Here is a 23,144-nt window from a genome sequence, read left to right on the forward strand (position 1 = left end):
TTTGAAAAATTTTTTTATCATTTTTTTAAATTGTTTATTTGTTTGATAAAAATATCATGAAGTTCTTTAAAATTTAATAAAAATATCTTCATTTAAAGAACTTTACTTTTCAACTAGACTTTAAAGAACGTAAAATAATTTAAAAAAAATAAAAATAATTAAAATTTAGCAAAAAATCAACAATTTTAATGTTTAATGTCGATTGCATACTTTCAGGCTCAATATAAAAATTTATTTCCTGTTCAGCGCCATCAAACCGTAACTGCGGTAAAAATCAGAACTAACAAAATTGAGTCGAATGAAATTGATAAAACATTCAAATCAAAACAAATACACGAGGAATCTTCAAAATCTCGTGTTTTAATTAAATTTCTCATAAATTTAAGCCGAAAATAATTCAAAAAATATTAAAATTTGATTAAAAAAGTAAAAATCTATTGAAATCATGGCAAAACTGCTCGCGTATCACACTCTACCGCAAATTAGCGACACATTTCTTGGCATCGCGAAGGATTCTCAAGACGACAGAGTTATTTGCACCTACGGAAGGAATTTAATTTTCATTATTGAGGTAATATTTTAATAAATTTCCTCAAATTTTCATTAATTTTTAAATTTTTTCATCAGTTATCGACCCAAAAACAAGTAAAAAGTTGGAAACCTGAGGAAAAACTGCTCAAACGAGTCGTTTATGACTCCGACACGGAACAGTACGTCGGATTATTTGGCGAACGCAATATCAAGTGTTGGACTGAAGACACCTCCAACATCTCAAAAGTGAAACGTACAAAGGTAATTTTAATTTTTCATCACAAAAAATCAAAAATTTAAAAATTTTCTTTGATTTTTAGCTCCTTCGACCTGTTCACGAGTTCGTTGTCCTCGACGACGGTCGTTTACTGATCCTCTACGGCAGCTCGTACTGCGAATCGTTAAAATCCGCTTTGGAAACTGTCAAAGCAAAGAACGAAATTGACGAACCAAATCGCCCCGAGATGACTTTACGTGAAGTTTCGCAAGCCAAAGTCATCAACGGCCCCAATGGAAAGTTAGTTTTTTCATTTTTCACGAAAAAAACCGACGACGATGAAGTTTTGTTGTCTTTTGTCGAGTTAGATGACGAAAAATTACGTCCTTTACGAGGATACACGCGAATTCGCGTCACCGCCGACGGGATGGAAAAATTATCCGCTTGTACGTTCATCGAAAGTAGTCAAGGCATGGAGCTGGTGTCAGTTTGGAACGATAGCTCGCTTTTTATTCGTCATTTGGACTTTAATGTCGATGCAGAAGCGCCAAATTCCGTCGGAACGTTCGTCACAAAGTTAAGTGTAATAAATCCGAATGAACGAATGACCATGATTGCCTTGCGGAGCGATTGTGTAGCGATTTATGCGGCAAATTCAGCTCAAGATGGGGCCTCGGTGCTACTTTTCAACACGCAATTCAAGATGGTGCAGTCCCGACAGTCGTTCAAAGTCTTTTTTCCACAAAGTCAGATGTTTATCGTGGAAAATAATTTATTTTTGATGGCGGGACAGAATTTTGCGATGATCCCTTTTCGTTACACGAAGAATAAATTGTCAAGTTTGATCGGCAGTCAACGAAATTCAGAACTTTCGGTTGAAGATTATGAGCAGGGGACCTTAAATGAGCACGGAGACTTCGAAACTGCCCTTTCCTATAACCCAAAAGACACCGCAACGAGTCTTCAGACCGAAAACGGTGTCGTTTATTACCCCAAAAACAATAAAAAACGCAATTTGAGGAATCAATTTGCCACAAGAACCTTCGAAGATGCCGAAGAACTCGATGAAAAGATGAATTTTCTCTATCGGGACGACGTTGAAGTCGAAATTGTCGAAAATGAACTTCTTCCTGCGGGTCACGTTGCCGTTCGAGCTCTCCAAAATGCCCGAGACTCCTCCCAAATGCATCTCCAGGTCGAAATGTTGACTTCCCAACTCGAAAGTTGCGGCGCTGGCGAAATGGAAATCACGGAAAGGCTCCTCCCCTTGCTTCTCGAGGCACAGGCGACTTCCGATATCATCATTACTCTTCGGCGGTACCTTCATGTCTCGGAGGAAATGATCACGCGTGTCCTCAAATACGCCCTAAAACTGCCAGAAGACCTTGGAAATTCAAATTCCGTGGATTTGTTGAACGTTGTGCTTTCCTGTAGTTTTCATACGCCGACAATTACGCCATTTTTGCGTTCTGAACTGGATTTGAGCGAAACTTTGAGCCTTTTGAAGCATCTTTTGACACTTTATCGCGCCCCATTGGTGAAATTGGAGGAAAGACCTGATAACGGGACTTATTACAACGACGACAAACAAATCGTTGAATGGGTAAATGTCTTGATTGATTCGCATTATCAGCAAATTTGCATCTCGCAAGACGCGGAAATCATGGAAATTGTGAAGGAATGGAAAAAAGTCATCAAATCGAATGTGGAAGCGATGCGGGAATTAAATGCATTGAGAGCGACTCTTCTGAAATTCGCGGAAGGGCAGGATTTGAACGTGAATAAGCAGGCGTGCAGGTTTTACAGCGTTGAACGAATTAAAATCTATTAAAGAAAAGTTAATAAAAAAATGTAATAAATCGTAAAATGGGTCTTTTTGAGTTAATTACGGTTACGTGCAATGCATCACATGTCGTTTGTGGGATTTGAACAGCGTGATGAATAGTTGGGGGAAACGCTGACGTTCATCACGTATTACAAAAGTTGCGTTTGTCTCAAATTTATTAAAAGCCGGGCATAATAGAGAGAGGAATGTTCATGTAAAAGGCGTTTTTCATTCAATTTTTCTAATTTTTCAAAATTATTTTTCAAATTATTTTTTTTTATTTCTTATTCTGAAACATTTTTTAATTCTAAAATTTTTATATATTTTCGATATTTATTTTAGTATTAAATTCTTTAAAATTTTCATTAAAAATTTTTGAAATTTTTTTCAGAAAAAAATTCAATTTTTTTATTTTTTCTTTATTTTAAAAAAGAAATAAGCAGTGAAAATTTTTTAACGACAAAAAATAAAAAAAAAATAATTAAAAAATTTAAATAAAATAAAAAAATTAAAAATGATATTTTAAAAAATTTTTTAAATTAATTTTTTCGTAAAATTTTTTAAAAAAATTTAAATTAAAAAAAAAAATAAAAATTAAATTTATTAAAAATTATTTTTTTGTAATCTAAAATTTCTTTAAAAAAATTTATTTAATTTAATTTATTTTTATTTTATTTTAATTTTTGATTTGCATATTTAGAAAAAATTAAAAATTTTTTTATTTTTTTAAACAAGATTTTTCTTCTGTAAAATCTTTTATTTGAGAAATTTAATTAATTTTTTAAAATTAATTATTAAATTTTAAAAAATTTATTTCAGAAAAAATTTAAAAACCTAAATTTTACCTAAATAATGTTTTTTATTTTATTTTTATCAAATTTTTTATATTTTTTAATGAGAATTATTTTAAAATTTCATAATTTCTTTTTTTAATATTTTAAAATATTTTTAAATTAATTTAATTTTATAAATAATTTCAGTAAAAATCATTTTAAAAATAATTTTGAATCATATTTTTTTTTTTAATAAAATATTAACATCTTCAATGAACGAACCCCACAATTCTCTCTTTTTTTCTCTCCCAAACCCGTCAAAACATTCAACATTGAACAGCTGTGTTGAAAAGTCACTTTTTACTATTTAGTCAAAAGTAATTCCCAAAAAGTTACATTTTACTTTGGATTTTCGTGCGGTTTCAACAACAATTCAAGAAAATTTTTGTATCGAGGTAAGTTGAATGTCGGGTTTCGTCGAAAACAATCAATAAAAAGTGAAAAATAAAGAATTAAATCGGAATAAAAATTAAAATAATTTTTTAAAAATTGATTGTGTAATCATTGTTTTGGTTAATAATTACTATCAACGTGTGATAAAAAGAGATTTTTTGATACAATTTATTAAATTTAAGAGATTTTAGTGACACTTTGAGGTTTTAAAGCAAAATAAAATAATTTTTGCGAAAAGATTTATTAGAATTTTTGTTACTTTGTGTCATTTTATGTCTGTTTAATCAAGTAAACATATAAAAAAATCTATTTTGGGAAACAAACAATGTGAAATGTTAACCTTTGTGACGTCTCGTGACAATAAACAGTGGAAAATTTATTGACATTCAGGATAAAAGTTGTATATGAAAGGAAAATTTCTTTATTTTTTTTCAAAAATCCTGAATTTAATTAAAAATTTTATTTTACGCTTACAGAAGTCAAAATTTTTATTTAAAGTCATTTTTTTAAAAACTGAAAATTTAAATAGTGAAAATTATTAATTAAATTTAAAAAAAAATAATTTAAAATTAAATAATTTTTAAATTAAAAAATAAATAATTTTTAAAATAAAGAATAAATAAATTAAGAAATAAAAATATTAAAAATATTTTGTGAAAAAAAAAATTTTTAAAACATAAAATAATTAAAAATTAATCCTCGAAAAATAATTTCATCTAAATTTGAGATACGTAAAAAATTTTAAATCATCAAAAGCGCCAAAAAAATTAATAATGGAAGTGCCCGGTATTTTTTTTATAAATCGTTAAACGTCAAATTTGACAGTTCAAAATAAAAATTTTTAAACAAATTTTATTTTTTGAATTTTCATAAAAAATATTTAAGGCTCAATTTCAACTGAAAATGTTCAAAAATTGCAATAAAAATTATTAAAAAATCGAATTTAAACTAAAATTTTGACATCTGTCAATTCAAAAATTAACCGTTAAATAGAAAATTTGTCCTTTTTAATCAAAAATTAATTTTTAAAGGTCATTAACGTTAAAAATTACTCACCACAAAGGCTTCCCTTGTTCCCCCCGAAACGTTGTGCATTGACCGATTCTTAACCGGCTTTATTTTTTTACCATTCTCTTGTCTCCATTCGCCTATTCTTGCAATGCATCGTAAAACAATGTAATAAAAATTCATTGCATGCGACCTCAAAGTAACGTTACCAACACATTCACATTCGTATAAATATTAAATTCTCGTCTACTTCAACGCACTTTGTGATTAAACTTCTTTTTGTGTTTTCCATTTCGTTTAGCTTCATTCTCATTCAGTTCGTAGCTCAGTTCAGTTCACCTTCAATTTTTTTTTTTTGTAAAAAAAAATATTTTAAAAAATGGCTTCTATTGCGACAAAAATTTGTGCCAACATCTCTCGAAACGCGATTTTAACAAAATTCGTCCCCAATTATGCTGCTCGAGCAATGTGCACTGTCGTCATGAAACACAAGCCGACAGATTTTGAGAAAAAAGTGCTCGTTTGGGCCAAAAAATACAAAAATGTCAACGAAGTTCCTGAAATTATGGAGTAAGAAATAGAAAAAAAAATTAAAAAAAATATTTTTATGTGAAACATTTTAAATTTTATCAGTTTGGAAACTGTTCAAAAGGCTCGTGGTCGTGTTTTAGTGAGAATCACCAATTATGCCATTCTTTTAACGGGAGGAGTGCTTCTCTACATGGTCTACAAGTAATTTTTTCCTCATTAAAAAAATTTTTTTGTTGATTTTCATCAATTTTTATTAAAATTAGCGGGCATAACGATCAAACAGCCCATAAAACTCTCGCTGACGAGAATATGCAGTGGCATGAACAAAACAATAAAGCACCTGGCGGAACTTCAGCCGAATATTTTGACAAATTATCCAGCGAAGGACGATCCAGAGAGGAGGCAGTCAAAAAAATCTCCAAATAATTATTTAAAAAAAAATTATTTTAAGTCAAAAACTCTAATTTTTTGTCTTTCAAACGGAATTTTTCCACATCACAGACGACTTTTTGATATTTTTTTTGCATAAAAAATGTTTATAAACAAGTTTTATTTTGTTTTGGTAAAAAAAAATGATAATCGTATCGCATATATTATGTTAAGTTCTACGTAGTGATTAAAATTTGTAGATATAGAAAACCGACATTCGGTCAAAAAAGAAAGATTTATTATAGAAATTTTTAAATTTGATAATTTTTTTTGCTTTTTTTCGTGAAATTTTTCGAAATTATCAGGCAAAAGTTGATTTCAGATTCTGAAATCTCATAAAAACTGGCTTCAGTAACGTCATCATTCGTTCACATCAAAAAATCATGTTTCGTTCGAGTTGTTTGCTGATGCAGTACTTGCTTATTTGGGTTTAATCTCATTAAGAAAAAAAAAATCTTGTTCGTCGATACTTGTTCTGTTCTGCTTATCTCTCTCTATGTCGTGCTAATGAGCGTTATTTATGTTATTTGTGATTTTTTTTAAATGGATTTTGGCTATTAAATGACGTTTTGATGGGCAAGTCCATGAATTTGACGGTAGATGGCGAAAAATTTAAAGAAAAATTTCGATTTTTCAGGGAATTTAAATTTTTTTTTTCTAAATTTGGCTTGAAAATGTTTAAAAAATATCTTTTGATAAAAGTTTCTATTGAATTTTATATGAAAAGTTGAATTTTTGTTGAAATTATGAAATTCTCGCCAATAGATGGCTCTGTAAAAAAAAACTTTTTTTAGCTCTTAATATTTTTTTTTGCTATTGAGGGTTTTTGGCTTGGCAAAATGTTCAAAAACCGAAAATACATATCAATTTTTTCGTATCTCTCATAAAAAAAATTAAATTATGAAATTCTTGCCAATAGATGGCTCTGTAAAAAGATATTTTTATTGCATTTTAATATTTTTTTTTGCTTTTGAGGGTTTTTGTTCAAAAATTAAAGCTTTAGGAAAAATTTGTCAAAGTTTTCTAATAAAAATATATAAAATTTAACAAAATTTGATTAATTTTGTCAATAGATGGCGCTTTGGATTGAATTTTTGTCAATAGATGGCGCTTTTAAACAAATTTTTATCAATAAATGGCTTTTTAAAATAAATTTTTGTCAATAGATGGCGCTTTAGATTAAATTTTTACCAATAGATGGCGCTTTAAAACTAATTTTTAAATAAAATTTCAGTTTTTGAGTATTTTAAGGCATTCATAGTCTAAAAAATATTCAAAAACTGAAATTTTATGTCAATTTTTTCGCATCTCTCACAAATAAACGTCAAAAATTTGACAGAAAACTATTATTTTTGCCGCTAGATGGCTCTTTTTATCAAAATTTCTAATAAAATTTCCGTTTTTCTTCTCTTTTCAGTTAAAATAAAAACAAACCATAACAATGTCATCCACGATAAAGCTCTGTTCGATCCTCATTTCGCGCAATTCTCTTAAAACCTTCTCTCGAACAGCTCTTCAACGCCGTTTATGTTCCAACAGTACGAATAAGCCATCGTCGGTGCCAGTCAAACCGAGTGAATTCGAAAAGAAAATGATGGTTTTTGCCCGAAAGTACAAAACTGTCGAAGAAATTCCTGAAAAGCTCCAGTAAGAAATTCACTTTTTCACGAAAAATCAAATTTTTAATGATTTTTAATTTTTCAGTCCGGATGTCATAGAACTCGCTCGTAATCGTGCCCGTATCAGGTTCGCCAACTATTTGATTGTAATAATTCTTATGGGATGCTGTGTCTCGGTTTTTAGTGGCAAAAGATCAGCGGAACTGGGTGACACTGTGCACAAGGCGAACGTCGATTTCCACATTGATTACAACAAAAAGGCGAAATCTGAGGAGGAATATGCATCGAAATTCGAACAAATGGTAGCTCAAGGAGAAAAGAGGAAATAATTGTTGTTGATTTAATTCAAAAACCACACAAAGGAGGAAAAAATTTTGTTGAACAAAAAAATTTTTTGTGTTAAAATTTTTATTTAGAAGCAAAAAAAAATTATGAAAAAAAAAATTTAGAATAAAATTCAAGTAAAATTTGATTGTTTTTTCTTATCAATTGTATACGAACAGAAGCTAATTAAAAAAAATTATGTGAAATTTTTTTTTTATTTTATGGCTAAAATATCTTTAAATTTGTTTAAGAATAAAAATTATTTAAATAATTAAAAATTAATTTTAATTAATTAATTTGATTGAAAAATTCGATAAATTTTTATTAAAAAATTTAAAAAAAAATTAAATTCATCAGCTTGAAATTTAATTTTTAAATTTTCAATCATTTGTTTAATTTTTTGCAATTTTTGATTAATTTTTTAAAATTTTAAAATAATTAAATTTTTACCAATTTTTTTTTATTAAAAATTTTCATTTTTAATCATTTTAATACCAAATAAGTACAAAAAATTCACAAAATTGCTCTTAAAAAAATCCTCAAGATCACTTCAGAACCTTAAATGACAAATTTTTCCTCTTATTTTAACGAAAATCCTTCAGAACTCGTTCGAAACGCACTTCGACAAACACAGAAAACGACCAACTCGTTGTTGTTTTTATTTACTTTTATTCGCGAAAACCGGCAAACGTTTTGTTTACCAACACATTTGAATGCATGTCGCGACCTTCGATGCGAACGATCACCGTACAAGAGAGAATTGTGTACGATTTTTTTTGTTGTCATCATTTTTTTTCACCATATGCGAATTTCAAGGTTTTTTGTTGCAAATTCTTGACGCTGCGTTGATACGAAAAATTATCTCGTAAATATTTACATTTTTTTTTGCGATTGTCTAAAATTTATTTAGCATGTTTTGTGTCGTTTTTAACGTCAATATTTGCGATTCTGGAATATTTTTTTATTTTTTAAAATAAAAATTAAGAATTTTGTTGGAATTTATTTTTTTTTCTTTAAAAATTTTAGAAAAAAAAATTTTTTTTATTAAATTTTTAATTTTAAAAAATTTTTTAAATAATTTTTTAAGACAAAGAACGATAAAAGTGTCTCGTTTTTTTCTTCATTTTGTTCGGAGACACATGAATAAATTATTTTTTTTGTTGTCATTCTTTCGTGTTTTTTTTATTCTTTCATCAGATGTTCGCTTTTTCGTCTGTATTGGTAATTTAAACCGAAATATTTGTAAATAAATATTATATAATGATAAATTACGGTGAGTAGGTAGAATTTTTGGATCCACGAGACGAACACTTGTTAAAAAAATGAACTTCTTAAAGAAAAAATCTCGTTTCAAGAATAAACACTTGAAGCGGTCGATGTTCGGAATTTTGTGAGATAACCAGAAATTCATTGCACGTGTCGCGTTGATTTATTTGAAAAATTAAAAAAATAAATTTTGTTTAAAAAAAAATAATTTATAAAAATTTAAGGAATTTTTATTTTATGAATTTTTTCACTAATTTTTATTTTTTTATTTTTTATTTTTTTTTTTTTTTAAATTTTTTTTATTTTACAATCAAATTTTCAAGTATTTTTTCTAAAAAATTTTAAAAAAAAAAAATATAATAAAATATTTAAAAAATAATTAAATTTTTAAATTTAATTTATTTCAAATTAATTTAATTTTAATAATTTAAAATAAAATTATTTTTAATTTATTTCAAATTATTTTTAATTTAATAAGTTTTAACCAAAAAAATAAATTAATTAAAAATTTAATTAAATAATTTAGTTTAATTTTATATTTTTTAAAATTAATTTTAATTTATTAAATTAGAAAAAAATAATTAAAAATTTATTTTATTTTTTTTTAATAATTTTTTCAAATAAACTCAATTAAAAAATTAATTTTAATTTTGAATTAATTTAATTAAATTTCATTAAAATTAATTTTTATACAAATTTTTTTTATTTAATTTTTTTTTAAATATTAATTCCTTTAATTTTAAGTAAAAAATATTTTCAATGAAAAAAATCCTCACGTTGGTCTAAAATAAAATTCACTTAAACGAAGTCATACTGTACATGAGTTCCCCTAACTGCGCATTTCCACTCATTTTTATCAACAACAACATTTTTTGTCATCACTCAGGAAAAAGCAACCAAAATAACGCGACGTCTTCAATTACAAGCCGATAAAAAATCACAAAACCGCATGATTTTCAACGAAATTCGTAATTAAAACCAAAAAATCAGGTAAGAATCTCTTGTAACACTTAAAAAAATCATTTAAAGCCGGATTTCACATAAAAAAGTGACAAAAAACAAGAAATTCCCTTCCCCCATCGGTTTTTGTTTTGAAAACGAAAAGTGCGTACGTGATAAACTGAACATTCCAAATGGAATCTGATTTATTGATAAATGACAGAAAGACCCTCTTGCAACGAAACCTTTAAAATTTACGGATTTCGCGATGAAATTCACGTTTCAAGTCTAAAATTCAACAAAAAATCTCATGAAATTCGATTCAAATTAAATTGCGTTCTATGTTTCGTCAAAAAAGAACAAAAAAACAGAAGAAATCGACAAAACTCGTACCCTGTACTCGTCGTAGGTCTGTAGCACGTCTCTTCCCATATGTTTTTTTGTGCGCAGTTCCGTGAGTGAATCTAACACACTTGAATCGCTTCACTCGGTCATTCACGATTTCAGTTGATTTTCGTCAATTCATTAAACCGGTCGTCGCTTGGAATAAATTTTTTGACAAAAATCTTCTTTTTTTCTTAAAGAACCAACGCAAGGCGTGTGTTAGTGAAAAAAATCGTCACTTTATACCGAATTTTGTATCAGAACACACCTCTAACACTCTAAAAATTATTTTTTTTAGACTTTTTATTACCAAGAATGTGCTAAAAATTCATCAAAGTGATAAAAAATTTGAAATTCAAAAGCAAACACAGCAACAAAACGACAAATTGTCACTAAAAAACCCCAAAATACGTAAAAAGATTTAAAAAATCCTCTGAAAAAATGCTTCGCCAAGTATTTCAACGAGCTTTGGCTCAACCAGGAAGAGTTTTGACCGCCAATTCGAGCGTTTTTGGCGTCAACCAGCAACGCGGCATCACAAAAAGCCCCGAGAAGAACGAGATGGCTGTCGATTACTTGACTTTCAGGGAACAAGTCTCGCCGATGGTCAAAGACAAAAAGTACAACATGAAAAAGGCGCAACGGTAAGTCCTCTTATAAGAATTTTTTTTTAGCACGTAGACGAAGCATTAAACCAGCTGATCGGATTTCATCCGACAAAAACAACCTTTTGACCTTCAAGGAGCAAATGCAAAACAATAACAAACGTTATGACCCATTAAATGCATAACCGGGAGTTATTTTAAGAAAAAAATGAAGACGAGACAAAAAAACAGGTTTTCTGTTTTAAAAAATATTTTAAAGTAAAGAAATTGAAGAAGAACGAAAAATCTGAATCATATAGTGACCGGCATGACACGTTTTATTGAAATTTTTTACGTTTTTGTTTTTTTTTCATTCTTTTTTAACTCAAAAAGGTCAAAAATCGCATTTTTTTGATAATTTATGAGGAAATGCGCGTGAGTTGTCTACGATGGATCACTTTAAAAAAATTTAAAATTGATTTTTTTTAAATTTTTAGTTAAATTTTAGTTAAAAAGACACGCAAGCAACAAAGTAGAGCTTAAAAAATACATAAATACCGGTAATAAGTACAAATGTACACATTGCGCATATTTGTTTTGAAACTTTTCTCTTATGTGAGTAAATAAAAGAGAAAAAAAGAAGAAGAAGACCGGTAACTATTGCATTTGCATTACACATCGAATCGGATATGTGCGAAGAGCATTCAACTTTTTGTGGGTGCAAAGTCCATATTTTGCTATTTTTAGACGAATTCAATGTACGGTACCTGCTTTGATATGAAGACTTAAGGAGGAATTATTATGTCAATTGATTGTTTTTTGTTTGTTTGTTACGGAATTTATGAGGATTGAATGCAGTTGGAATTATGTCAGGAGTGGATTTGATATTTTTTTTATATTGTAAGAAAGGTAAAATTTTCACTGAATACGTTTTTTCATAAGATTCTGTGTAATTTTTGATATTTTTTCTCTGAAAAAATTTTTTTTTGTAAATTTCTGAAATTTTAGAAGTAGAAAATTTGAAAAATATCAATAATTTGCCTAGATAACAAAAAAAAAATAAATAAAAATTAAAAAAAAAAATCAAATAAAAATTTAAATCTATTTAATTTATGTGATTTTAGCTCCAAAATTATTTTTAAAAAATTTTAAACAAAATAAAATTTTTAAATAATTTTTTTTTATTTAAAAAATAATTTTTTAGTAGACTGATGGAACAAAATTATGTTTTGAATTAAAAAAAAAAAAAAAAAAAAAAAAAAAATAAAATAAAATTTAATTAAAAAAGAAATTTTTTAAAAATTAAAAAAAAATTAAAATTTTAATTTTAATTTTCTTTTATTATTTTTTTTAATGAATCGACAAATGTTTCTTTATGAAATATTTTAAAATATAAAAAAATAATATTTTTTTTTAAATTATAAAAATAAAGAATTTAGTTCAGTTATTAATTTAGCTAATAACTTGAATTAATGATTTAAGTTCTAATCGATTTTTTTTTAATTATTATTTTTTTTTAAATTTTTTAATATTTAATTAATTTTGTGTAGACATTATTTTTATAAAAAAAAATTTAAAAAATAAATTAAACTTAATTTAATTATATTGAATTCAAATTTATTTATTTTTTTATTTAATTGTCTTTTTTTTAAATATTTTTTTTTTTAATTTTTTATCATAAAAAATTAAGATTTTAGAATTCAGAAAGAAATTAAAATTTTATTTAATTTTTATTTTATTATAATTTGGAGAAAATATTTTAAATAAAAATCGATTGAAATAAATAACTTAATTAAAAAATAATTTTATATTTTAAAAAAATCCAAAATAATAATAAAAAAAATAAAAAAAAATTAATGAAATTCTTGAATTTTTAGCGATAAAATGCTCTTAATATAAAATTTCTCACAAAATCACCCTAAATTGCTCTCAATTCAATGCTTGAGAACAAATCAGCTCATGTGACGTAACAAATAAACCACATTAAAGTAAATAAATAATAAAGAAATAAACAGATACGCGTCTACAAGGAAGTACTTTTTACACTTGTACAGCTAACGTATAATTTATATTCCAAACAGAACGAATATTAAAATTGCTGTACACGCTAAAAATAAACAAATATTAAATTCTAAACCGGGTTCTTAAGTGTCAAGACATAAGCATGTTACGTACTTTGCAATCTATTCTAATCGCGCGCTCGTTCTGCGATTAATTCTCGTGACCTTGGCAAACCTCTTTTAATTATAGATTTCACTATTTTTGCATGGAAAAAAGTTGTAAACAACTCCATTTTCTAACAAAAGATAATTTCTTAGCGAAAAGTCACGATCCGCTGATCTGCTTTTACGTCAATCCAATCTTTGTTATCTCAAAAAGTTACGAAAACAAAAATAAAATTTGCAATTTGCTGATGACCGATAACTTTTATTATCACTTTTTCGTTTATTTTTAACTTTTTTTATTGTTTATTTGAGAATTAACATGAAAAAAAAGATAAATTTTTGCGGCACGTGTAGCGTTGCTAATGGATGATCTTTTGTGATAATTGCTTAAATCAACATAAATTTTGGTTAAAAATAATTTTCTTTGTGTTCTTTGTTGATAAGATGAATAAAAATTTGAGTGTTATGCAAAAATTTTGCGATTTGAGTCAACAAAATGAGATAAGATGAAGGAAAGATACTTTTTGAGGTTAGAAAGGTTGAATTATTGGATCTTTTGTTCAAGCACGTGTTTTGGAAGCGATTTGGAAGTACTTCAAAAGTGCTTCAATTGAGTTTTTAAAATTAATTGAATCATTTTTTAAAACAAATTAAATTATTTTAGTCAAAAAACGAGTTAAAATCGAGTAAAATGAAGGAAAAATTAATTTTTTTAGGTTAGAAAAATTTCGATATATTTTGAAAGCCCTTCTGAAGTGATTTAAAAGTGCTTTCATGTAAGCACTTGGTTCAATTTTCAAAATTTTGATATTTTTTGAAACAAAATGAATCAAATTTAGTTAAAAAAGAGAGTTCAGTAATAAATTGTTTCATTTTTAGGTTAGAAAAATTTAAAAATTAAACTTTAAATATAATAGGAGCTTTTCTGAAGTGATTCAAAAGTGCTTCAATGAAGGTTTTTGACTCAATATTTTAATTTATTGATATTTTTGAAACAATATAATCCAAATTAAGTTTAAAATTATAATAAAATGCTCAAAAATAACATTTTGAGGTTAGAAAAATAAAAATTTAGATCATAAGTGCTTCCAAAGTACTTCTGAAGTGCTTCAATATCAGCTCTAAAGATGCAAAACAATAGAAATTTCGCGCCAAAGACAATTTAAATGCCTCTACCTGCCCAGACATTGATTATTTAACAAAAAAATCTTTAATTGATTAACATCTGTAACAATTTCTTATCATTTTTCTTATCTCCCATATGACGTTATCAACTTCTTATCACCCAAAACAAACTTTTTCATGTTCATAACCTTGTCATGCCTTGTTCGAATGATATAAATCATCAATATTTACATTTTTTTCATTTCTTTTACCTTTTAGCGCCATGACAACTCACATCAACTACAGCGTTCCGCATGCCATAAACACAACTGTTGTTCCCAAAGAAGATTTGATGGCGTTCGATACCGTTTGGCCCGATATCGTGCGCGATTTGGATGCTTTCGTGAAGAAAAACGACATAAATATGCTCGCGCAGAACTGGATAACGCGCGCTTTGCAATACAACGTGCCACGGGGCAAGAAAAATCGCGGTCTCGCAACGTTGGTTGCCTACAAAATGCTGAGCACGGACTACAGCGAGGAGCAAATTCGACTTGCGCATGTCTTGGGATGGTGTGTTGAGATGGTAAATTTAATTTTTAAACAAAAAATTTGAATTTTTCATTGAATTTTGTTGAAATTTCAGCTCCAAGCGGTATTTTTGATCCAAGATGACATCATGGATGGCAGTCCGATGCGTCGCGGGCAACCTTCGTGGCACACAGTTCAAGATGTCGGTCTCACAGCAATTAATGACAGCACAATGATCGAAGCCGGCATCTTTCACATCTTGGAAAAACATTTCGCCGACAAGCCCTACTATCAGTACATCGTGAAATTATTCCATGACGTCATTTTTATCACCACAATTGGGCAATCTTTGGACATTCAAACGTCGAAACAGAACGTTTTGGATTTCACGATGGAAAAATACAAAGCGATCGTTCGCAATAAGACTTCGTACTACACTTTTTACTTGCCAGTTGCTTTGGCAATGACAATGACAGGGTAAGAATTTGAACAAAATTTTAATTTTTTAAAGAGATTTTTAATGAAAAAATAATTTTTAGATGGAATGATCCCGAAGTTTTCCGTCAAAGTCGTACTATTTTGCTCGAAATTGGTCAATTTTTCCAGATTCAAGATGATTTCTTGGATGTTTATGGCGATCCGAGTGTCACTGGCAAGGTTGGCACTGATATTCAGGACAATAAATGCTCATGGCTTGCAGTTGTATGCAATCAGAGAGCATCTCCGCAACAAAAAGATATTCTCAAGGAGTGTTACGGATCAAGTAGTGAGTATTTTTTCATTAAAAATTAAATTTTTTGATTGAAATTGAAAATTTAGAGGCTTAAAGTCATAATTTGAAGCCAATTTCGGGTTTCGAGAAATTTTTTCATCTGTTGAAAAATTTTTAAAAGTTTAATTTTCAAGAAAAATTTTATATGAAAGTTGATAAAAAATTGATATTTTGTACAAAATATATCTTTAAAGACATTTTTAGTAACAAAAAATGAAGAATTTTTAATTTTTTTAAATTTAAATTTACAATTTTTGGCTATTGTAATAAAGAAATCGCTATAATTTTGACAACAATTTTTATTTATTTAAATTTTTTAAAATAAATAAATTTTAATGAGACAAAAAAAAAAAAAAAATTTTAAAAAAAAAAAAAAAAAAAAATTAAACAAAAATTTAATTTAAAAAAAAAATAAAAAAAAAATAAAAAAATTAAAAATTTTTTTCAAAAAAAAAATAAAAAATTAAAAATTCAAATTTTTTTTTTTAAAAAAAATTAAAATTATTTATTATTAAAATTATTAAAAATAAAAAAAAATAATTAAAATTAATTAAAAAATAATTAAAAAATTATTTAAAAAAATTAAAAAATTATTTAAAATAATTAAAAAATTATAAAAATAAAAAATTAAAAAATAATTTAAAAAAAAAATATTAAAAAATAAAAAAAATACAAAAGTAAAAAAATATTTAAATGCTTTAAAAAAATTTAAAAAAAAATTATTTAAAAAATTATTTAAAAAAAAATTAAAATTATTAAAATTATAATTAAATAAAAAAAAATAAAATTAAATAAAAAAAATTTAAAAAAATAAATTTATAAATTTAAATAACTTTTTAAACAAAAAAAAAATTAAAAAAATTTTTTTTTGCCATAAATTTAAACTTAGGACAAAAACTATATAAAGTTGTACAAAAATCAGTAAAATTAAAATTTTAAGAAATTTTAAAATTTCAAAAAGTTTTAGAAAATTTCGTTTTAAATAAAAAAATTATTTTTTTAAGCCTCAAAAATCAATTTCAATCAAAAAAAATTTAAATTTCCATTAAAATCTCAACAAATTCTAACAATTTCTCATTTAATTCCAGACCCAGAAAAAGTCGAAACAGTCAAAAAATTGTACAACGAGCTCGGCCTCCCCACTGTCTACACAATTTACGAAGAGGACTCATACCAAATTATCTCGACACACATCCAACAAACCTCACGCGGACTCCCGCACGACATTTTCCTCAAAATTATGGAAAAAATCTACCGACGTGAGAGTTAAACACGTCAATGAAAAAAAACGCATTCTCTCAAAAAAAAAAAAAAAAAAAAAAAAAATAATTAATATTTACATAAATATCCGTAAAAAGCATTTATTTATGATGAAAAAAATACAAAAAATTAACGAATGGTAAAAAAAAAAATTGAACTCAGGTCGATAAAATAGATTTTTTTTGACTTGAAGGTCTCTGATTGGAAAAATTTAATGAAAAATTGGAAAAATAATATTTATAAATGTATTATTAAAGGTTAAAATCTTAAATATAGAAAAATGTGAAAAATTAAATTATTCTTTGAACTCGTCTAAATTAAAGTCAAAATGCCCGAATTTCAGTCTAAACTGCTTCACGTACTCAAGTTCTTCATCTTTTGACAATTTACATTCCCGCCAATCGATTTTCGACTCGTCATTCAGCAAAGTTTCGGCGCACATGATCTCCCTTGTTAACTGGATCGGAAAATTCTTCATTTGACGCGTTAACATCACCGAGTCATCAGGAAGTTCAATCGAAAAATAAGGTCCATGGTCGGGTAAATCTGTCGGATCCATCAAATTCGGCACCGTTTCCATCTGCAAATTATATTCGTCGCTTTTGTCGTTGATTGTGAGCTTAATTTGCCATTCCAGGGTCTTCGGCAACGGAATACAGTCAATTAAAAGATGCGAAGTGCGGTAATTTCTCTCGAAAAAACAGACAACTTGTCCAATGGAGGCATAAAATTTCCGCAAAGCGTCTTTAAAACGTAAAAGTTCCTCCCAACTTTCGTTCGAGAGAAGCGCGGAACTCTGAATATGGTTGACGGAGAGCAGCAAAACGTGATTTTCGTTGATGGGACCTTTGGGCATCGCCATGTAAAAGTTTTCGCCGACCGTGATGACGAGATGTTTTTCGACGTCGGGCGACGAGAGACAAAACCAGCATTTTTCTTGGTCGAATTGTTGTTGGCGCGGGCGTTTTTGATGTCCGTGGTTGTTTCCGCCGTGTCGTCGCTTGCCATGGAAGTCCTGCGGATCGTTCATGTCATAGAAAAATTGATTTTGCTCCTGATTTTTGTTAATTCCGGACGAAGTTTCGACATTAAATTGCAATTTTAGGTAAGGACATTCCGTTTCGTCGGTAGTTTTTTGCAGCAAATCGATAACGCGCATTTTTTCCACGGGCTGGATGTTGGCGGCGTACAAATATTTCGCTTTTGTGGCATTAGTGACACTTGCTAAAGTAATTAATCTCGTCGAAAGATCAATTGACGTGGTTTGATCCCTTGGCGTTCGATATGGGGGACGCTCATTGTACGTTTCCGACATCGAACAAAAATGATATCTCGGTTTAATTTGAAGCGCCAGCCATGAAATCAACACAGAACCTTCATTTTCGCCCAATTTTGGCTCCTGAGCGGTTATTAAGACATCAACGCCCCGATATTCGCCACTGGATTTACTCGCGAGACACGAATCTCGAACAGCAATCACGTCTTTTTTCGTAAATTGCCATGCCGGAGTCTCAGTTTCGTCACTTTTTGCTTCTGTGCCGCTCAAATAGGCGATTCGCAAGCCGCTGGAAGTCGTGTACAAGCCGCGTTTTCCCAAATATGACAAATTTTGGCAGATTTCGTCGTCGTTCATGTCTAAAGTTGAGAAAAAGGCGTTCGAAGCCTCGGTTGTTGGGCCTAAAATGTACGTCGGGCACGAAACATGCTTGAAACCGTTCTTGTAAGCAACCAATTCGTCGTTGTTTGTGTCGCTGAAGAAGGAGCCGGCACACAATACGAGATCGAAGGGTCCTGCTTTCTTGTTGGTTGAGTCAATTTTGGTGAAAAATTGTTTGTAGCTGCCACGGATGTCGCCGCAAATGAGACTGAAATGAAATTTTTTGTTAAAAATTGATGGAAATTAAGGATTTTAGAGGAAATTTACACTTTTTGCTTGTTATCCGTCATCGCGAGTCGTTTATTTACGTTTAACTGAGTGACTGATGTAAACAAATAGCTGTCAAAAGTACTTCATTGAACTCGAAATTGAGTGACAAACCAAAATAAATGATTTTTTTGAGGGACTTCTTCGAAAATTATGAATTTTAGGACATAAAGAGGATCAAAAATTAAATTTTTTGATTAAAAATGAAGTTTGAATTTCAAAATAACTCAATTTTAGTACAAAAAATTATTAAATTTATTCAATTAAGTTGAAAATCTGAGCAAAATCACTCCATTGGCAGTCCTATTCGTTCCCGAATCTCCTGTTTTGTCTTCGGGCCAGGATTGGTAAACAAGAATCCGTGTGGTTTTTGGGCAGAATCTGTACTTCCAGCGGCTTTTTCCGCATTTTTTGTTGTTTGGGCCTTTACTTGTTCATATTCCTTCAAGTCATTTAATTTCAATGTGAATGATTGGATGTCGCGTTTTCTCATTTTTTTTGATCTAAAAACAAAAAGTTTATGAATTAATGGAAATTTAAGTAAAATTTATTAAAAATTTTAATTTTTGTGTCTTAAAATTTTTAAAAATTGTCGAAATAAGAGATTTTTTCTTTGTTCACTTGTAGAATGTTTTAAATTTGAAGAAATTTTTCTTACCTTCGAAGGTTTTTTTGCGATTTTTCTTAAATTTATAAGATTTTGTGAAATTAGAATTTTTTTTAATGAAAATTTCAAATTTTGAAATAAATAATTACTTTTTTTCTAATTTTTTTAATGAAAAATTTTGCGCCACAAGAGAATTTTATGAATTTGTAAACAAATATTTTGAGTTCAATGCTTCGAATTGAGTGACTGAGAGACAGTTGAAAAATTTTTGCTGTTCAAATGATTTTGCCGTTGTTTTTTCATTAAAATTTCTTGAATTTTCCTCACATGCTTTGAAAAAAAATATTTGACAAATTTTTTTAATGAACTTTTCATAATAAAAAAAAAATTAAATAAATTTATTTAAATAAATTTATTTTTTATTAGGTTTTTTAATTTTTTTATAAATTAAATAAAATTGAGAGTGAAAAATTAATTTTAATTATTGTTCAAAAAATAATATTTATTTAATTTATTTCATTTTATTTTAATTTAATTTATTTATTTTTAATTTAATTTAATTAAATAAAATAAATAAAAATTGTTAATGTCAAAAAAAAAATTAAATAAAAAATTAACAGGAAATAATTCAAAAAAATTAATAAAAATTCTAAAATTTTACAAGTCTATGACATAATTATTTTTTAAGGGACAATATATTTTTTAATATGTAAAATTTTCATAATAATTTTTGAATAAAAATGAAAATTTTACTTTTTACTGAATTAAAATTTTAGCTCTTACTCAAAAAAAAAAAAAATCAAATGAAAATTAATATTTGTCAAGAAAATTAAAGAAAAACTTATTTTTTTAAGAATTTTATCCAAATTTTGTTTTTAAGTCTTTTTCAAATATTTTTTTAATTTTTCTTCTATCCACAGAAGTAAAATTTCTGAAATTTTAATAAATTTTCCACAAAACCTCTGAAACATTTTCCTATTAATTTCTCGACTTTAGTTTTTCTTACCCAAAAATCTCCATTCGTAAGTTACCCTTAACGCTTCACTTCTGATTGCAAGTCAATAAACATTTCTTCTCTACTTCATCGCCTCCCACACTCTTACTTCATTAGTCTCTGTGCGTCTGAATATTTATTTACTGCCCGAATTGATAATCGGACACGCACTTGCTCTCTTGCTCTTCGCCTCATTTTCACACGATTCACACAAAATTATTTCTAGTTCAATTAATCGATGATGTTGGGGTTGCTTCTCCGTGTGTTTATTGCTTTTACATTCCCAAAATGGTTCGAATATCCTTTTGAATATTTCCATCTTATTTGTAAACAGATAGATAATAAATACAATCGTTGCCCGCATATTTAACGCAAATTCTCGTTCAACAATAAAATTGAAGTGTTCTGTGAGGAAAACAATAGTAGAGACTGAAAAATTTAAGTTTCGCAAGCCAAAATTGCAAAATATGCATTGGGGAAATTTCAGAATATGCATTGGGACAACATTTCAAAATGCGCATTGGGGCAACTTTTTAAAATGTGCATTGGGGCAAAATATTAAAATGTGCATTGGGGCAAATTTTTTAAAATTTGCATTGGGGCAACATTTCAGAATGTGCATTGGGACATTTAAATTTTATCCCAATGTACATTATTAGATTTTTTTCCCAATGCATATTTTTAAATTGCAACCCAATTCACATTTTAGAATTTTGTCTCAATATAGATTCTCAAATTTTGCCCCAATGCATATTTTAAAAAAATTTCCCAATGCATATTCTCAAATTTTTTCCCAATGCACAATTTTTTTGTTAATTGGATATTTTGCGAGAAATGGATTTTTCATAATGAAGAATGTGTGATAATGAATATTTTAAAGGAGTTTTGGTCCATACACACCCGAAATAGAGGCAAAGTGTGTGATTTGTGAGCTTTATTGGAGATTAGTAAAGTAAATTGAAGTGGTTTATGATGGCGAATCTCTTTGCCGGCAACGAGAGAGAGAGAGAAATGATTTTATTATTACGAAAACCCGATTGGAATGGCAAAGTTTTTCCCAGACAAGCAGCACAAATCCAAATATTTACATTTCCCTCATCATCATCGTGCGAGTCCATCTCCTCTTCACATGTGAGCCAGTTTCACTTATTAACATTCATTATTCGGTCTATCTCTCTCTGTCTCTCCGACGATGATGATGTTGTCCTTGCATGCCGCTCTTATGCAAAAATTTCAGAACGATGCGATGTAAAAGAACAACAAACACGGCTTGCTTGCCAGTTTCAGCGATATTTTGGTTTAACATGCAAATATTATGGTAAAGTGTGTCCTTCGTTGTCGTTGTCTTTTTGTCCAACGAGCGATTTTTGGGTGAAAAAAGCGAACAAGGGGGCTTTGTGTGCCTCTAATATAGTCATTTATTTAGCTGTGTAATGACCTACTGACTGATGCAGTCAAGTTACGATGAGTGAACAAAGAATAAATTTAATTATGAACGTGCAGGAGATTTTTGTTGAAGAGACAATTTTAGAATTTTGGTTACGAGTGAAGATTTTTTGCAGTGATTTTTTTTAATTTAGAAAATTTTCTTTAGGAAAGTTTAAAAAAGGGCAAGTTTTAGCTCAAGTAATTTTTTTTTTAAATAATTTTAAAGAATCTCCAACTCGAGACTCTTAATTAATTTATCTAAATCAATTTTATTAATTAAAAAAAAAATTAAAAAAATAACAAAGAAAAAAATAATTAAATTTAAAAATAAAAAAAAATAAATTAAAAATAAATTTAATCAAATTATAATTAATAAAAAAAATAAATTAATAAAAATAAATAATTAAAAATAATAATAAAAATAATAAAAAAATAATTTTTTTACCAAAATTTGAGAAAAATCTTACCAAAATTTGCAAGCAAATTTCTTAAAAAAAATTAATTTTTTTTTTACAAAAATAATAAAATTTAAAGAACAAAAACTGAAAAATTATTAAGATAAAAAAATAAATTAGAAATATTTTTTTTTCTGAAATTTTAATTTTTTTTCAAAGGATTTTGTATCAAATTGTTTAAAAATTAAATTCATGGAGAAAATAAAATTATTAAAAAAAAAAATAAGATTATTAGTGAATTTTAAAAATATAAAACTTTAAAATATTTTTAATTTAAAAATTAAATAAAATTTTAAAATTAATAAAATTAAAATTTAAAAAAATAAAATTTAAAAAAAATAATTTAAAAACTTGTAAAAAATTTTTTCAAGTTCTTTAAAAAAATATTCAAAATTTTATTTTCATTTTTTTTTGGAAAATATTTTTAAAATAATTTAATTTAAGATTTTTTAATTTAAAAAAAAGTTTGTTGCTACCCAGGTTCGAACTGGGGATCTTCTGTGTGTAAGACAGACGAGGTAACCGACTGCTCCATAGCAACATTTCTCGTGTCTGCCGTCAAGAAATGAAGAGACAAAAACCCCCGCTATAATTAATTTTCGATCAAAAACGAGACCAAAACCTGTCATTTGCTGGTTAGCCATTTTTTGTCTCTCCTCATCTCATCAACGCACATTTTCTCACAAAACACCTTAATTGACAAGCGCTTCCCTGATACGATGTCACGCTCGCACTCAATTGTCGCAGGAGGAAGGAGGGCAAACAAAGGCAAAACTAACTTTAAATTGTACACGAAGCGTAACGTTTTAATTAACTTTTGTAGAGCATCGTCGTTGTTGCAGCGCAGCATTTACCATATTGTGTCACACTTTTCCTCTTGCCTAATAATAATTTTGACGCTGATGCTGCTGCCGCTTGTGATGTTGTTACTGCGTTGAATATACAAACTTTTTTTTTGTATTTTTTATTCTTCGGCAGTATTTTTCCACTGCTTTAACTTCAACTATGCTCTCTTTAGCTT

The 23,144-nt window shown here is 27.7% G+C and overlaps 4 protein-coding genes and 1 non-coding gene across 5 annotated transcripts; 3 read left to right on the top strand and 2 right to left on the bottom strand.

The window, feature by feature from the left end:
- The first annotated feature begins 326 nt into the window (after positions 1 to 326).
- On the top strand, positions 327 to 2,647 carry LOC134831775 (uncharacterized). The gene is made up of 3 exons (XM_063845590.1): positions 327 to 571; positions 628 to 792; positions 852 to 2,647. The coding sequence occupies exons 1-3, from the start codon at positions 446 to 448 to the stop codon at positions 2,577 to 2,579; spliced, it is 2,019 nt and encodes a 672-aa protein (XP_063701660.1). The 5' UTR covers positions 327 to 445; the 3' UTR covers positions 2,580 to 2,647.
- A 2,524-nt stretch (positions 2,648 to 5,171) lies between these two features.
- On the top strand, positions 5,172 to 7,856 carry LOC134829048 (uncharacterized). The gene is made up of 5 exons (XM_063842039.1): positions 5,172 to 5,377; positions 5,441 to 5,539; positions 5,602 to 5,749; positions 7,203 to 7,414; positions 7,472 to 7,856. The coding sequence occupies exons 1-5, from the start codon at positions 5,187 to 5,189 to the stop codon at positions 7,713 to 7,715; spliced, it is 894 nt and encodes a 297-aa protein (XP_063698109.1). The 5' UTR covers positions 5,172 to 5,186; the 3' UTR covers positions 7,716 to 7,856.
- A 2,009-nt stretch (positions 7,857 to 9,865) lies between these two features.
- On the top strand, positions 9,866 to 16,926 carry LOC134829433 (farnesyl pyrophosphate synthase). The gene is made up of 6 exons (XM_063842496.1): positions 9,866 to 9,966; positions 10,598 to 10,943; positions 14,432 to 14,738; positions 14,799 to 15,160; positions 15,223 to 15,449; positions 16,544 to 16,926. Exons 2-6 carry the CDS (start codon positions 10,741 to 10,743, stop codon positions 16,723 to 16,725), a joined length of 1,281 nt encoding a protein of 426 aa, XP_063698566.1. The 5' UTR covers positions 9,866 to 9,966; positions 10,598 to 10,740; the 3' UTR covers positions 16,726 to 16,926.
- A 73-nt stretch (positions 16,927 to 16,999) lies between these two features.
- Positions 17,000 to 18,674, bottom strand: LOC134829432 (CWF19-like protein 1 homolog). The gene is made up of 2 exons (XM_063842495.1): positions 18,640 to 18,674; positions 17,000 to 18,580 (listed from the first exon to the last, which is right to left on the bottom strand). The coding sequence occupies exons 1-2, from the start codon at positions 18,660 to 18,662 to the stop codon at positions 17,011 to 17,013; spliced, it is 1,593 nt and encodes a 530-aa protein (XP_063698565.1). The 5' UTR covers positions 18,663 to 18,674; the 3' UTR covers positions 17,000 to 17,010.
- Positions 18,675 to 22,590: 3,916 nt separating this feature from the next.
- Positions 22,591 to 22,664, bottom strand: Trnav-uac (transfer RNA valine (anticodon UAC)). The gene has a single exon. It is a non-coding gene; the product is annotated as a tRNA-Val (tRNA).
- Between the last annotated feature and the right edge of the window lie 480 nt (positions 22,665 to 23,144).

This window comes from Culicoides brevitarsis, chromosome 2, assembly GCF_036172545.1.
Source record: "Culicoides brevitarsis isolate CSIRO-B50_1 chromosome 2, AGI_CSIRO_Cbre_v1, whole genome shotgun sequence".
NCBI lineage: Eukaryota > Metazoa > Arthropoda > Insecta > Diptera > Ceratopogonidae > Culicoides > Culicoides brevitarsis.